We start from the raw sequence: 17,172 nt of genomic DNA on the forward strand, positions 1-17,172 counted from the left end.
TTAACCCGGCGGAATGATGTCACGGGCACACAAATAAACTCCATTACATACGTTCAAATAAGCTCCGGCACGAGCAAAAGAAAGGTTGGAGCGCATTCACGAAGGGGTGATGGAGAAAGAGGGAGCGAGGACGAAGGGTCGGGAATGAGAAAAAGATACGGAGAGAGAGAGAGAGAGAGAGAGAGAGAGAGCGCGTTGGTGTTAATCCTGTGGGTTTATCTCCACTGGTGGAAACTCAGGCAGGACCGTGTGTTCATGCTGCTGCTTCTCATGAGGAAGAGTGTAAAAAACACACTGTGAACATAGCGCTGTCTCTCTCTCTCTCTCGCGCTCTCTCTCTCTCTCTCTCTCTCTCTCGCGCTCGCTCTCTCTGTTTATATTGTTATTGGTATGTTGATTTCTCACACGTACATCGTAGCCTTGAGAATTACAGCTTTTTTTTTTTCCTCTCTTCTGTTTGTTGTTCTTTCTCTTTACACTTCTTTGCCATTTCATTCATTTCCTATGAACACATCAAAGCCAAACTCTCCTTGCCAATGATGCCCCCCCCCCGTATCTTTTCTTTTTCTTCCATCCGTCCTTTCTTTTTGCTCTTACCCTCATGTGCTTTGGAGACAGGTTCATACTTTTCTGCTGCTGTTGGAGTTTTGCCATCAGTTCTGCTTGAACATATCGAGCATGGTTGCTACGTTTTCCGTAATTAGATTGGAACGCGATACGTGAACAGTCTGGAGTGTCGTTTGGCCGGTTCATACGAGACTTCGAGTTGAAATCCTGACATGGATGGGAGTCCGAGAGATTATTATTATTATTATTATTATTATTATTATTATAGTTATTGCCCTGCTGTCCTTCCTGAATCCCATGTTGATCAGAGCGTTAGACAGAAGAGGACAGTGAGTGTCTACTCTACAGGACATTGAGCTCCGTCTCATCAGCAGCATCAACAGTTTAAAAAGACCTCTCTCTCACTCTCTCTCTCTGTGTCTCTCTCTTGCTCTCTCTCTCTGTATCTCTCTCTCTCTGTCTGTCTCTCTTTCTCTCTCTCGCTCTCTCTCTCTCTGTGTCTCTCTCTTGCTCTCTCTCTGTGTATCTCTCTCTGTCTATCTCTCTTTCTCTCTCTCTCTCTCTCTCTCTCTCTCTGTCTATCTCTTTCTCTCTCTCTCTCTCTCTGTCTATCTCTCTCTCTCTCTCTCTGTCTATCTCTTTCTCTCTCTCTCTCTGTCTATCTCTCTTTCTCTCTCTCTCTCTCTCTCTCTCTCTCTGTCTATCTCTTTCTCTCTCTCTCTCTGTCTATCTCTCTTTCTCTCTCTCTCTGTATCTCTGTCTGTGTATCTCTCTTTCTCTCTCTCTGTATCTTTCTCTCTAGCTCTCTGTCTCTCTATCTTTCTGTCTCTCTCTGTCTTTCTCTCTCTCTCTCTGTGTGTGCTTTTCTCTGTATCTTTATGTCCCTGTATCTCTCTCTCTCTGTATCTCTCTGTGTATCTCTCTTTCTCTCTCTCTCTTTCTCTCTCTGTATCTCTCTTTCTCTCTCTGTATCTCTTTCTCTCTCTCTCTCTGTGTGTGTATCTTTCTCTATCTTTCTGTCTCTCTCTGTCTTTCTCTTTGTCGCTCTCTCTGTCTTTCTATCTTTCTGTCTCTCTATCTTTCTGTCTCTTTGTCTTTCTGTCTCTCTCTGTCTTTCTCTCTCTCTTTGTGTATCTGTCTTTCTGTCTCTCTCTTTCTGTCTCTCTCTCTATCTTTCTGTCTCTTTGTCTTTCTGTCTCTCTCTTTCTGTCTCTCTCTCTATCTTACTTTGTCTTTGTCTCTCTGTCTCTCTCTGTCTTTTTCTCTCTCTCTCTCTTTGTGTATCTGTCTTTCTGTCTCTCTCTCTCTGTCTCTCTCTCTGTCTTTCTCTCTCTGTCTTTCTGTCTCTCTGTGTGCTTCTCTCCGTATCTTTCCGCCTCGCCGTATCTTCCTGTGCGCGCGTGTGTGTTTTGCATCTTTGACCTGACCACAGATTGTCCGTATCGCTCGTTTTCGCGTCCTCCTTTAGAGATGAAGACATGCAGAGTCTGGCCAGTCTGATGAGCATGAAGCAGGCCGACATCGGCAACCTGGATGACTTTGAGGAGGAGAACGAGGAGGACGAAGAGAACCGTGTCAATCAGGAGGAGAAAGCCGCCAAAATCACAGGTGAGGACGAGGAGCACGGACATTCAGCTGCACTTTTATCACAGTTCAACTTCACTGACGCTTTGAAAGACTTTAGTTTGAAAGCATTCTTTTACAGATCTCCAGACACACACGTACACACACCGATTCAGATCGTTATCCAGTTTAACACACGGTATCGTGATCGGTGTTCGTGCCGAAGTCGGGAACTCGCATCGAAACGACGGCGGCTTTCGCTCGATGAGAATCTCAGACAGACCCGTGTCAATCAGGCGTGCTAATTAGAATATTAGGCCACGCCCACACAGTTCTCAGCTCACTCTGATCAGCTGCTTTTTATTTATTTTTTAATCAAAACTTAGACCTTTTTTTTTATTTTTTTTTTTATTTCTCATTTTATTAGAATTTTATTTCATTTTAGTTTGATAGACATGAAGGATTTGGATTGTTTATTGTAAATAGGCATCATGGAAGCGTATGGTTTTCCTGCATAATCTCATTCTTCTCATTCAGTGCTCCGGCGCTTTCTGGATTCTTTAAGACAAAAAAAAAAAAATTTTTTTTTTTTTGATTCAATTGTAATTTATGTAGCACTTTACTTTCATTTCAGGTTTTCATTTGACTCGGCCTCAAAATAAAAAGTGACTTGGCTTGAAAATGTAATAGAAGACTGGTAGACATGTCGTACGTGATGGGAATAGTGTTGAGGTTTCACACCTCGAGTACCGTCCATCATCAGAACGATCCTGTTCTCTCCATTTCTTTATTAGTTTCATTTTCTTCTAGGTTTGTGCAGGCTTCCGAGTCCCAGTGTATTCCGTTTCCCTTTTGATTTGAATTTGGGGGGGTTTTTTTTTGTTTGTTTGTTTGTTTTTGTTTGTTTCTATTCACATGTTGATTGCACGCAGGAGAGTGTGTATGTGTGTGTGTGTGTGTGTGTGTGTGTGTGTGTGTAAATCCGAGACTCGGCGTGCGCATTGTAATAGAGAAGCCTGAGCTCTGTGTTCAACTTTCTTTCTATCAAATATCATAATTTATGCAGTATACAGTTGTGCCCAAAAGTTTACACACCCCTTGCAGAACCTGCTAAATCTCAATACCGTTAACAAAATAAGACGGATCATAAAAATCCCATGCTGTTGTTTATTTAGTCCTGTCCTGAATAATCTATTTCACTTATATAACAGATGTTTACGTAAAGTCCACAAGACAAGATAATAGCTGAATTTATAGAAATTACCCCGTTCAAAAGTTTACACACGCTTGATTATTAATCCTGTGTGTCGTCACCTGGACGATCCACGACATGATGTGTTTACGTTCTGTGAGAGTTCTTCACGAGTCCCTTGTTTGTCCTGAGCAGTTAAACTGCCCGCTGTTCTTCAGTAAAATCCTCCAGGTCCTGCACGTTCTTTACTTTTCCAGCATCTCCTGCGTATTTGACGCCTTTTTAACGGCGGCTGTTTGATGTCGAGATCCATCTTTTCATATATATATACCATCTATCCTAAATGATACCATAATAAATAAATGCAGGTGTGTGTCGTGATCATGCCGTTATGTTAATCCTAGAGGTTCATATACTTTTGCCGCTCACAGATCTGTAATATTGGATCATTTTCCTCAATAAATAAATGACCAGGCATCATCTTTTTGCCTCATTTGTTTAATCGGGGTCGCTTTATCTACTTTTAGGACCTGTGTGAAAAATCTGATGTTTTAGGGCACGTTTATGCAGAGATAATAACTTTCAAGCAGCACTGTATATTGAGGGAATATTGTGAGGATAATTGTTTTAGTCTTTATCGTGTGTGTGTGTGTGTGTGTGTGTGTGTGTGTGAGAGAGTATTGATGCATTTTGTTGTTGCCTGGTCGCTCTGTTTGCAGAGATAGTCAGGCAGTTAAATGCCCTCAGCAGTATAGATGGAGACGCAGATGAAGACCCAAAGCACGCCCTCAAAGCAGCCTGTTCTCCTGCAGGTCTTCAGCTTTAACTTCACCTCTCTCTTTCTATCTCGCTCTCTCTCTTTCTATCTCCCATCTTCTCTCTCTCTCTCTCTAACATGTTCTCTCTCCCTATCTCTCTCTCACTCCCCCATCTTCTCTCTCACGTTCTCTCTCTCTCTCCCATGTTCACGCTCTCTCTCCAGCTCTCTCTCCCATGTTCTCTCTCTCTCTCTAACATGTTGTCTCTCTCTATCATCTTCTCTGTCTCTCTCTCTCCCTATCTCTCTTTCACTCCCCCATCTTCTCTCTCTCTCTCTCTCTCTCCCATGTTCTCTCTCTCTCCCCCATGTTTTCTCTCTCTCACATGTTTTCTCTCTCTCACATGTTCTCTCTCTCTCCCTATCTCTCTCTCACTCCCCCACCTTCTCTCTCCCATGTTCTCTCTCTCCCCCATGTTCTCTCTCTCTCACGTTTTCTCTCTCTCACATGTTCTCTCTCTCTCTCTCTCCCTATCTCTCTCTCACTCCCCCACCTTCTCTCTCCCATGTTCTCTCTCTCTCCCATGTTCACTCTCTCTCTCTAGCTCTCTAACATGTTCTCTCTCTCTCCCTATTTCTCTCTCTCACTCCCCCATCTTCACTCTCACTTTCTCTCTCTCTCCCATGTTCTCTCTCTCTAGCTCTCTAACATGTTCTATCTCTCTCTCTCTCTCTCTCTCTCTCTCTCTAGCTCTCTATCATGTTCTCTCTATCTCTCTCTCTCACTCCCCCATCTTCACTCTCACTTTCTCTCTCTCTCCCATGTTCCCGCTCTCTCTTTAGCCCTCTCTCTCTCTCTCTCTCTCTCTCTCTGCCCTTCTTTTGCATCGTGTTGCTGTTTGTCGTGTATCGTGTCCGACGCCGTTCACACACGCGCGAAGTGATTTTTGGGTTCAGTTCCATTTCCTTTATACTCTGCCTTCGTTGCGTCTCTGTTTTGTGGTCGCTCTTTGGGTTGAGTTTCATTTTTCTGCTGTTTGTAGTGAACCAGGCCTCCCTCATTAGCCGGCTGCAGCGACTTCCTGAGACTGGCCCTGCCCTGGGGGAATCATTTCTAATATCCAACCATTTCATTATAGCCTTCATGACACACGACAGATTTGGAGCTTTGAGTGCCTTCTCTCAGTTCCAGATTGTTTGTTGTACCAAAAAAAAAAAAAAAAACCCCACAAAAAAATGTAGTTGATCAGCCAAGATCAAGTGTTTGTGGTGTTCATTGTTGCACAGGAAGTGATGAGGCTAAAGTCTCGCATTCAAATCTTTCCTGCAGAGATCTGCTTCCCCCCCCAGAAGCAGATTTGTCACTATTATTAAAAGCTTTGTGTTTGTTTATCCGTGCGTATGGATACTCGAGAGGTTCACTCCAAAACGCAGTTATTTATTGTTTATTGTCGTTACTGCATTCATTTTGTGCTTGTTTGTTTTTTTTTTTAAATATACATTATTGCTTCATCGACGTGTCATCAGCTTTTACTTCTTATATTAATTGTAAGCAATTTGTCTGCACATAGTGACATGGTGTACGTGTACGTGTGAGTGAGTACTGTGTCTTGTTCTCCTCACACCGGTTTGCTTTGCACAGAGTTGATCAGTAAGCTGAACTTCCTGGAGGACGACGAGCAGGAGCAAAACCTCACCAGCTCCAACCTGTTCGAGGAGGCTGATGACCCTGTGGACCTCAACCCGTTCGGTGACCCTGATGAGGAGGGTAAGGGATGACCTTTAACCCCCCCCGTGCATGACCCTCGGCTGGAACGAGCGAGAGAGGAGTGTTCAGAGCTTGATCTCACTGGCAAGATGGTGTTCGCGAGCAATCTGTCATAAGATTTTGGGAAAACGCTCAGTATTGTGTCCAGTAATACAGTAAGAGAAGCAAAGTAAAGGGCTTCTCGCCCGGGGTCACGGTCTGTTGTTTCAGTACAGACGCAGCGTGCTAAAGATGCGCTGCATTGCAAAGTTACAGAGTACACACGGACTAGACCGCTGTCCTAATTCCGTCTTGTTGCTTGTGTGTCTTCCCTTCCAGAATCGGGCCCAGCACCCCCCCTGGAGTCCACCTTAAAAGACGAGGAGTCTCCGAATCCACTGAACCCGTTTGACGAGCCTGAACCGGAGCCGGATCCAGAGCAACCCGAGTACAAGAACCCCTTCGATGAACCGGAACCGGAGAGCTTACCCCCGAAAGGAAGCGCGAGGAAGCTCCCCCGTCCTGTGGACATGAGCAAATACCTGTACGCGGACAGCGGCAGGACGGAGGAGGCCGAGGAGCTGGACGAGTAAGTGGGAGACGCGGGGGTGGGAACGTAGCACTGATTAGCGTGAGAGGAGGGGCTCGGAGAAATCGATCTGAGGGAAGGAATGGTGAAAAAGACGATATTAAAATATACATTCTGTCTGAAGGACGAGATCGTTTACGTGATGCGTCTACTGCTTTTAGACGACACCTCGGTGCCTTTTGATGTAGTCTAGTGAAGTTTCTGACTCGTTAGTGTTGCTGTAATTTAGCACTGGGATGTTTCATGACCTGCTCTAAAGATTTCCCTTCTTCAGTTCCTTTTTTCCTTCAGTTTTCCTCTCTAACCTTGAGTTCTCTGATATTAAAGTGGTTTCCTTCTCTTTAATTCCTTTCCTTGACTTAGTTTCATTCAATTCTTTCCCTTCAATTCCCTTCACTTCTCTTCTCCTCCCTGCAGTTCTTTCGTTCCCTTCAGTTCTCTTCTCTTCCCTTCAGTTCTTTCGTTCCCTTCAGTTCTCTTCTCCTCCCTTCAATTCTTTCTTTCCCTTCTCTTCTCCTCCCTTCAATTCTTTCTTTCCCTTCAGTTCTCCTCTCTTCCCTTCAGTTCTCTTCTCCTCCCTTCAATTTTTTCTTTCCCTTCAGTTCTCTTCTCTTCCCTTCAATTCCCTTCAGTTATCCTCTCTTCCCTTCAGTTCTCCTCTCTTCCCTTCAATTCTTTCTTTCCCTTCAGTTCTCTTCTCCTCCCTTCAATTCTTTATTTCCCTTCAGTTCTCTTCTCCTCCCTTCAATTCTTTATTTCCCTTCAGTTCTCTTCTCTTCCCTTCAATTCTTTCTTTCCCTTCAGTTCTCTTCTCTTCCCTTCAATTCCCTTCAGTTCTCTTCTCTTCCCTTCAGTTCTCTTCTCTTCCCTTCAATTCTTTCGTTCCCTTCAGTTCTCTTCTCCTCCCTTCAATTCTTTCTTTCCCTTCAGTTCTCTTCCCTTCAATTCCCTTCAGTTCTCTTCTCCTCCCTTCAATTCTTTCTTTCCCTTCAGTTCTCTTCCCTTCAATTCCCTTCAGTTCTCTTCTCCTCCCTTCAATTCTTTCTTTCCCTTCAGTTCTCTTCTCTTCCCTTCAATTCCCTTCAGTTCACTTCTCTTCCCTACAATTCTTTCTTTCTTTTCCCTTCAATTCTTTCTTTCCCTTCGATGCTCTTCTGTCCGTTTCCTTCCTTTCAATTCACTTCAACTCCCTTCCATTTAGTTGCTTTGACTTGCTGTAAGTTCCCTTCAGCTGCATTATAATTTTCACTTCCCTTTAATTCCCTTACATTCAGTTCCTTTCATTTCTCATCAGTTCTCCTCCTGTCAGTTCCCCTCAGTTCCCATCAGTTCCCTTCGACCCCCGTCCTTTCGCTCGTTCGTCTGTACTTTCCCTCCTTCCTTCCTTCCTTCCTTCCTTCCTTCCTTCCTCCCCTGATCCCACCCTTCATCCATCCCTCCCTCTTTCCCTCAAACCATCCCTCCCTCTATTCCTCCTGCTTCATCCAGGTCAGGGTTTCGGAGCCTAATCCCGTAACGCTAGGTGCACAGCAGGAACGGGGCTCACAGATTCCACACACAATGCTAATATTAAATTTGTAGCGTGTGTGTGTGAGTGAAAGACTGAGATGGTGAGTGTATGGGTGTGTATGTGAGTGACAGACAGAGATGGTGAGGGTGTGTGTGTATGTGAGGGTGTGAGTATACCTATATATGTAAAGAGTGTGTATGAGCGAGAGAGAGAGGAGAAAGCTGTAAGCAAGGGTTTTCAGCAGAACAAGGCCGCTCTTGTTCGTGGCATTCTTTCTCCCTGTCTGTACATTTATATCCTCTCTCTCTCTCTCTCTCTCGCTCGCTCGCTCGCTCGCTCGCTCGGCCCCGAGATGCATCTCTAACCTCGTCTTTCAACCGAATAGCTTTCTTTCCATTGTGTTTGCGTGTGCGCTGAGTGACGACTCCTCGCACAGCGGTGCGTATTGATGCCGTGCATGTCTGCCTGTCAGTGAGTGCATCGCCGGGGTCAGAGGTCACAAGTTGTGACCTCCGGAACACCTGGCTGCTCTGGAAGCCAGCGGAGCGTTTTATTGGCTCACGCGGCTCTGATGCGCTCCTCTTACCTTCCTGCTGAAACACACACAGAGCCACACAACTGGAGGAACCAAACAAGTTGTCTTTAAAAAAAAATAATAATAAACAGCTATAGAGGTGTGTTTTTATTATGTGTTATTTATTTCAGCTGTTTTTTTAAATTACATTTTGTTGTTATTTAATTCTGCCACGTTTAGGTTGCATCATTTTGAGACATAAATATATTGCTCAGTTATCAGAAACGAATACAGTTCCGCTATTCTTCACTAATATGAGTTGAAAAACTGTTCTTATCGACTGAACGCAGTAGGGATGAGAACACAAGAACATAAAGAAGCATGTTATCAGATATCATTGGTCACGTTGGCATACCAGTTGGTTTAGGAGCGTCCATGTGTTACCCATGTTGCTTTTAAAGGTACTAACCATAGACTGTAGAAAGAAAAAAAAAAAAAACTCGGACGACGCACCTTCACTGTAGAAAAGCAAAGCCGCCAACGTCCCGATACGGCGCTGACGTCTCGGAGCCCGAGTCTGCGCAGTAGTGAGCGTGAAGTGGAGCCGCGGTGTCAAGGTCCCGCCCACACTCCCGCAGAATCGATCGCAATCACACGCCCCTGAACTTTTTCAACAGTTATGGAAGTGCTCGATTTAATTAAAGTTTTAATTTCATTTAATTAAACCTCGGTGACTGCTTCGCTCAGAGGAGCTGTCGATCACAGCTGTCAATCATGACGTCACACCCCCCTCGTCTTTAAAGCGTCGGATAACTAACTAAAAAACGAACACTTGAAGTTACATCAGCGGGATAAAAACGACCTAAAATGACACAAACACTCGTCGGAAAGAATTTATTTGAAGTGTAATTTGATTGTTTAATTGTCTCCCGTCCTGTTAGATTACATGGAGAGGGCGGGGTTTGTGGCGATACTGCATCCAGCCACATGGGGGCGATCGAAACGTTCTGGCTGGACTTTTCAGTACACACTTTTTGCGACACAGTCGGTACTCACGGCTGAAAAGTGTAGAAATCCCTGTTTTAAATAATACTACTTAATAAGCTTAATTCATTTGTCAGAGTTAGGATTCAAGTCCTTCCGTGAGCGTCTGGGACGCTCCGAACAGACACAGGATAAGCGGGTGTCCCGCCGAGTTCGTTTCCTACACATCAGGATATTTTTCCAGGATTTATTTATGGCGGTACCTGATACGTTTCCTGATATCGTGGCATGTGTGATTATGAAAAAGGAAGTGTCGTCATAACGATGGGCGGAAGCGTTTATCGTCGTCATGTGTTTGTGTTTGCAGGTCGTGTTTTAAATGGGATCGTTAACCTGAAGCGTGTTAATTGTGTCTGTGTGGCTTATTTTAAGATCGAACCCGTTCTACGAGCCCAAGGCAGACGGTCCGGTTCGGTCCACTACAGAAAGCACGGCTGCCTTGAAGAGCACCAAACGGTGCGCTCCTCTGCCCCCCTCTGCCCCTTCGGTGACCCCCGCCGGCCCTGCAGTTCCCAGTGATCCCAAACCAGCTGTGCCTGACAAGGTGTCCATCACGTGCCCTGCGCTAGGGCCGAGAGCGCTGGTCTCCTCCTCACCAAAGGTAAAGAGTCTTCCTCACTCCCGTGTCACTCTGCATCACGCCAAGATTTTTTTTTCCCCAGTTCAAAATGGCCCCTTATGTCTTATACATTCCACCATTTTTTTTTTTTTTTTAAATTCCCATTCCGTTGTCGTTATTTCCTTCTCTCCGTTTGCAGCTACCTTTCTCCTCCTGCTCTTATTCTTCCTCTTTTTCTTTCACTCCACTGCCCACATCTCTCTCCGTCCCTTCTTCTCTCCATCCCTCCATTCTGCTGTTCCGCGTCTGTCGTTTGCATACGCCATTTGAATACAGGCATGCATTATGCTCCTTATGCATGCGTGATGAGTCTGCTCGCTTAATGCTTTGGTGCCTGTAATTAAGCTGCTCCGTGCTCGAGCTGCGCTCGAGGAGGGAGGGAGGGAGCGAGGGCCTAGGGCGTAGGGTGTAGGGGGCGAGACGGAGCCCACGTTTGCAAATAAGAACAAGCACCAGTGATCAGGGCAGGGCTTAACTACGGGCAGCTTCCCACGGAGTGTGTGTTTTTTATTTACACCCCCCCACCACCACCACCCCCCCCCCCCCGACTCGTGTGCGTGTGTGTCTGTGCGTTAATGTGGTCTGTATTTAATTATGGCCGAGGTTTATCAGAGAGCAGCACTCGTGCGTGTGTGTGTCCGCGACAGAGGCCTGGTCCAAACTTAAACACATTTAATTACCCAAAAGCATTGGCCTGTGAGCAGGAACACACACACATGTGCTCGTCCATACACACACACACACACACACACACACACACACACACAGATATCCTCTGCTGCCACATAGACAAAATTGGGAGAGACACAACTGCAAAGAGGAAGGTAACTGAATTTCACAGTCTAAACCTGACCCTAACAATCACCGTATCCGTTAATCTAATCCTAAACCGTCACCGTATCCGTTAATCTAATCCTAAACCGTCACCATATTCGTTAATCTAATCCTAAACCGTCACCGTATTCGTTAATCTAATCCTAAACCGTCACCATATTCGTTAATCTAATCCTAAACCGTCACCGTATCCGTTAATCTAATCCTAAACCGTCACCGTATTCGTTAATCTAATCCTAAACCGTCACCGTATCCGTTAATCTAATCCTAAACCGTCACCATATCCGTTAATCTAATCCTAAACCGTCACCGTATCCGTTAATCTAATCCTAAACCGTCGCCGTACCCGTTAATCTAATCCTAAACCGTCACCATATTCGTTAATCTAATCCTAAACCTGACTCTAACCATCACCATATTCGTTAGTCTAATCCTAAACCATCACCGTATTCGTTGATGTAATCCTAAACCTGACTCTAACCATCACCATATCCGTACTCTAATCCTAAACCTGACTCTAACGTCACTGTATCAGTTAGTCTAATCCTAAACCTGACCCTAACATCACCGTATCAGTCTAATCCTAAACCTGACTCTAACCATCATCGTATCAGTTAGTCTAATCCTAATCCTGACCCTAACATCATCGTATCAGTTAGTCTAATCCTAAACCTGACTCTAACCATCATCGTATCAGTTAGTCTAATCCTAAACCTGACTCTAACCATCACCGTATCAGTTAGTCTAATCCTAAACCTGACTCTAACCATCACCGTATCAGTTAGTCTAATCCTAAACCTGACTCTAACGTCACCGTATCAGTTAGTCTAATCCTAAACCTGACTCTAACCATCATCGTATCAGTTAGTCTAATCCTAAACCTGACTCTAACGTCACCGTATCAGTTAGTCTAATCCTAAACCTGACTCTAACCATCATCGTATCAGTTAGTCTAATCCTAAACCTGACCCTAACATCACCGTATCAGTTAGTCTAATCCTAATCCTGACCCTAACGTCACCGTATCAGTTAGTCTAATCCTAAACCTGACTCTAACCATCATCGTATCAGTTAGTCTAATCCTAAACCTGACCCTAACATCACCGTATCAGTTAGTCTAATCCTAAACCTGACTCTAACCATCATCGTATCAGTTAGTCTAATCCTAAACCTGACTCTAACGTCACCGTATCAGTTAGTCTAATCCTAAACCTGACTCTAACCATCATCGTATCAGTTAGTCTAATCCTAAACCTGACTCTAACGTCACCGTATCAGTTAGTCTAATCCTAAACCTGACTCTAACCATCATCGTATCAGTTAGTCTAATCCTAAACCTGACCCTAACATCACCGTATCAGTTAGTCTAATCCTAAACCTGACTCTAACCATCATCGTATCAGTTAGTCTAATCCTAATCCTGACCCTAACATCATCGTATCAGTTAGTCTAATCCTAAACCTGACTCTAACGTCACCGTATCAGTTAGTCTAATCCTAAACCTGACTCTAACCATCATCGTATCAGTTAGTCTAATCCTAAACCTGACTCTAACCATCATCGTATCAGTTAGTCTAATCCTAAACCTGACCCTAACATCACCGTATCAGTTAGTCTAATCCTAATCCTGACCCTAACGTCACCGTATCAGTTAGTCTAATCCTAAACCTGACTCTAACCATCATCGTATCAGTTAGTCTAATCCTAAACCTGACCCTAACATCACCGTATCAGTTAGTCTAATCCTAATCCTGACCCTAACGTCACCGTATCAGTTAATCTAATCCAAAACCTGACACTACAGTGGAGTGTAAAAGTTTGCACACCCTTACAACAGAGCAGTGTTGTTTATATTATTTAGTATGTCAGGTTTCATAGATGGTCCTTAATAAGGAAGGAATAAAATGATTGGCCGTGCTGTTATAGGAAAATAACCACAGACTGGGTTGACCACCTCAAAGTTGATTATTTTCCAATAACGGCACAACCTGAGGTGTTTTATTCCCCTTATACAACAACAATTTGCCAACAACTGGTATTATTAATTATTAATGAACAACACATGGTATTTTTATTTGTTTATAGTTACATTTCATTCTTTTCATCCAGAAGCTCTGAGGCAAACCTAACTGTGTTTAATTAACTTACTATTATATTGACCAGCCAGGTAACGTGTGTGTGTGTGTGTGTGTGTGTGTGTGTGTGTGTGTGTGTGTGCGCGTGCTTCGTCTGTATAGGAAGTTTCACTCACTCCCTAAATCACTTTGTGTCTGTCAGAACTTTAATATGTGCAGGAAGTCTTTTGTCTTTTCTTTGAGGTTTCGTAAGAGGACGAGGATGGTACCAGGGATTAATGTAAATGAACGAAGGATGAGAAAACGAGTTGTTCTTAGATAGAGAGAGAGATGGAGGGATGCTCTGATTCACCAGAATGCCGTCTTCACCTCTCTTCCTTTCCCCATCTCTCTCCCATGTTCCATTCCACGTCATGTTTCCCGCCTGCACGATTTCACCCCTCCTGCACACTCGTCTGCTCTCTCTCTCTCTCTCTCTCTCTCTCTCTCTCTCTCTCTCCATCTGTCTGTCTGTCTGTCTCTATGCTGCTGTGATGGAAGGATTTGCAGCTGTTCATGCTCCATAAGTTTTACTGTGTTCTGGGTGTTAATCTAAAGGAAAAGCCTTTGCAGTCTGATAGATCTGCATATGATATCACACACACACACACACACACACACACACACAGACACAGACAGTTCTGTCAGAGTGGAGACTAAGATCTCAAAACTTCAGAGCTTGAAGATGTGGAAAAACTTGTCAGTGTCACTTTTGCATGCTTTCTCTCTCTCTCTCTCTCTCTCTCTCTCTCTCTCTCTCTCTGTCTTCCTTTCCTCCCTTTCTCTTTTTATCTGGAGAATGAATTTGGAGACAGTCAGACCCTCAGATACTCTCCCTATCTTCCTCTCTCTCTCTATCTATCTATCTATCTATAGTTGTAATCAAAAGTATTCGACCCCCACTGCAAATCAGGTTTATTGTCAAAATGTACAATTTCAGCTGTTTGTAATGAACAAATCAAACAAAAGCAATTGAAATAGTTCAACACAACGAAGTGGTTTCCCCAAATTCAACTGAAAATGCAACTTATAATGACTTCTCCAGTCTCAAAATTATTCACCCCCTTCATGATAAGCATCTTTAGTACTTAGTAGAGCACCTTTTACTGTTATGACCTGCTGCAAACGAGATGCAGAGCCAGACACCAGCTTCTGACAGCGTTCCTGAGGAATCTTATCCCGTTCCTCATGAGCAATATCCTCCAGTTCAGTAATATTCTTGGGTTTGCGTGCTGTAACCGCCTTCTTCAAATCCCACAGATATTTTCTATGGTGTTCAAGTCAGGTGACTGTGATGGCCCTGTAGAATCTTCCAGCACTTCTTCTGCAACCAAGCCTTGGTGGAATTTGAGGTATGCTTGGGATCATTGTCCTGTTGGAAGGTCCAATGACGCCTGAGTTTCCTCACAGACGGCATGACGTTTTCTCCTAGGATTTCCTGATACTCCAATGAATCCATCTCGCCTTCCACACGCTGCAGGTTTCCAGTGCCAGAGGATTCAAAGCAGCCCCAGAGCATCACCGAGCCTCCACCATGCTTGACTGTGGACAGAGTGTTCTTTCTTCATTCTTCTTCCTCCAGACATACCGCCGATCCTTCGTGCCGAAAAGTTGCAGTTTTGTTTCATCGCTCCACAGAACGGAATCCCAAAACTTCTGTGGCTTATTTATATGATTCTGAGCCAACATTTCTTGTGCTTTTGGGTCAGTAGTGGTGAACGTCATGGAAACCTTCTGCCTTTAGTACACACCTTACTGTGCTCACTGAAACCTCAGTGCCTGTTGTCACCAAGTCTTGCTGCAGGTCTTTTGCCGTCACTCGAGGGTTTTTCACAACCTGCCTTCTCAGAAATCTGCTTGCAGCCATTGATAGCTTCCTTTTTCTGCCCCGTACAGGTACTTCACACAATTTTCTGCCCCTAGCCAGTTCAGGTATTTCATGTGTTCCAGCTCAAGCACACCTGGTGCAACTAATGAAACCCTTGATTAATTGTATCAGCTGTGCTTGAGGCAACACCTGTTTTGCATATTTGTGCTGTTGTGAGGGATTCTATTCAAGGGGGTGAATAATTTTGAAACTGGAGAAGTCATTATAAGTTTCATTTTCAGTTGAATTTGGGGAAACTGCTAGAAGCGTTCGTTGTGTTGAACTATTTCAATTGCTTTTGTTTGATTTGTTTATCGCAAACAACTGAAAGTCTGTACATTTTGACAAGAAACCCGACTTGCAGTGGGGGTTGAGTCATTTTGATGATGCAACTGTAGATAGAATGTGAGAGAGAGAGAGAGAGCGTGAGGAAGGGAGACAGTATTTGAGGGTCTGTCTGTCTCCAAATTCTCTCTCCAGACAAAAAGAGAAAGGGATAAAAGGAAGAGCGAGAGAGAGAGAGAAAGAGAGCGTGCAAAAGTTTTGATATCTTTTTCAGCTGCTTTTGTTTGATTGCAACTGTATCTATCTATTCTGTTTCTCAGTCAATTTCTCTCTCTGTTAATCTCCATCCATTTCTCTCTGACTTTCTATATCCCTCTCTTTCTGTATGTTGCCTCTGTCTGTCTCTCTCTCTCTCTCTCTCTCTCTCTCTCTATCTCTGAATGTGACAGGGCATGCTGTCCTTTAGTTTTCTATGTTGTTTCTGGAGTCACTAAAACTAATCAAAGGCCCAAATTAAATTACCTCATTCAAGATCACACACACACACACACACACACACACAGGTTACACTCCATTGCCCCTCTCTCGTTTAGCATAAAGCGTGTTTAAATTTAAATGAGCATTACTTTAATTGAGTTTGCAGAAGGCTGTGGTCTTGGTGTGATGGTGTTGTTTTGAGGAGATTTCTGGTAGAAGCCCATGAAAAACACTCTGTGTGTGTGTGTGTGTGTAGGTATGGGCTGTGTGTTTGGGCATTAGTGAATTGTGTGACTACTGCGGTGTATCTCTGAATGTTTGTTGTACTAACTCCTCTCTAACTGCATCTTAGCTTGATGGAAATCATGAACCCTGACCTCCTCTGAGGCGCTAAAGCAAGTGGATAAGGATAAGAGCACGTGCTAAACGCTGTAAATAAATGTCCACCTCTCACTCAGTTAGGTACAAATTATATCCGCTTATATTCTTTATATAGACACGTTTATTTATAAGACACGTTCCTGAATACCTCGTTTTACCTGCTAGGCTCGGGTTCTTTCCCCAAAGAGTGTGTGTGTGTGTGTGTGTGTGTGTGTGTGTGATAAAGAGAGAGAGATTCTCTGTTATGGGACTTAAACAGTAAGACTCTGTGTTTGGCTCGGTGCAGGAGCGTCAGTGGGGCAGTAAGACCCCCGAACCCCCCCCCGCCCCCCCCCCCTCAAAACGGCCCCATAATCCGTGAAACTCTATCAGAATAATCCCCAGCGAAAGAGAGCGAAGTCCTGGACACCCCCTTCACTCCTCCGCTTCTCTCTCCTCCTCCTTCGATCCATCGCTCTCTGACAGCGCACCAATTCTGCCGAGAATCTGAGATGCTTATAAGAATTAGACAGGAGGTCTGGAGGTCTTCTCTCTCTCATATGTCTTCTTTTAGAGGAGGCCTTTGAGTGAGAGAGAGAGAGAGAGAGAGAGAGAGAGAGGGGGGGGGAGAGAGAGAGGGTCTTTGAGTTCATATCTCTGGAATCTCTCCATTCGATGAGATATAAAAATGAAGTTTGAGCTGTTTGCTGGGGGAAAAGTAAGTGTGTGTGTGTGTGTGTGTGTGTGTGTGTGTGTGTGTGTGAGGGCCGTTTGTGCTTTTAGAATGTCAGAGAGCGAGGCGTGTCTCGGCGTCGACCCAGCTTCTCCTCCAGTGTTTTCAGCATTCTTTAAAATGGGGTTCTGGCTCGTAAAGGTCCTAAAACACCCCTAAATACCTACCCCCCCCCCCCCTAATGGACAGCTATAGGATTTTCAACTGTAAGGCGAAAAAATGAATCCAGCTGAATCTCGTTCACACAGTTTTGTCTTTCTGAAATCGTATAAACTGCACAAATCTGTATAGAGCTTCGTGATGATATTGTGTTTTTATACCACAGCGCTGTCGAAACGCTCGATTCTGATTGGTCAGAAGGTGTTGATTCGTTCTCTCTAACAGCCTCCTTGAGCTGTTG

General features: G+C 44.3%; 1 protein-coding gene across 5 annotated transcripts in view; it reads left to right on the forward strand.

The window, feature by feature from the left end:
* The window catches only part of ehbp1 (EH domain binding protein 1), a 163,483-nt gene that overhangs the window by 53,299 nt on the left and 93,012 nt on the right, over positions 1–17,172 (forward strand). For all 5 annotated transcript variants that reach the window (XM_053632663.1, XM_053632664.1, XM_053632666.1 and 2 more), the window contains 4 exons: positions 2,036–2,175; positions 5,722–5,847; positions 6,166–6,415; positions 9,856–10,084. In XM_053632663.1, coding sequence (XP_053488638.1) covers positions 2,036–2,175; positions 5,722–5,847; positions 6,166–6,415; positions 9,856–10,084 — 745 coding nt within the window. The remainder of the gene's footprint in view (positions 1–2,035; positions 2,176–5,721; positions 5,848–6,165; positions 6,416–9,855; positions 10,085–17,172) is intronic.

This window comes from Ictalurus furcatus, chromosome 9, assembly GCF_023375685.1.
Source record: "Ictalurus furcatus strain D&B chromosome 9, Billie_1.0, whole genome shotgun sequence".
Classification (NCBI taxonomy): Eukaryota; Metazoa; Chordata; class Actinopteri; order Siluriformes; family Ictaluridae; genus Ictalurus; species Ictalurus furcatus.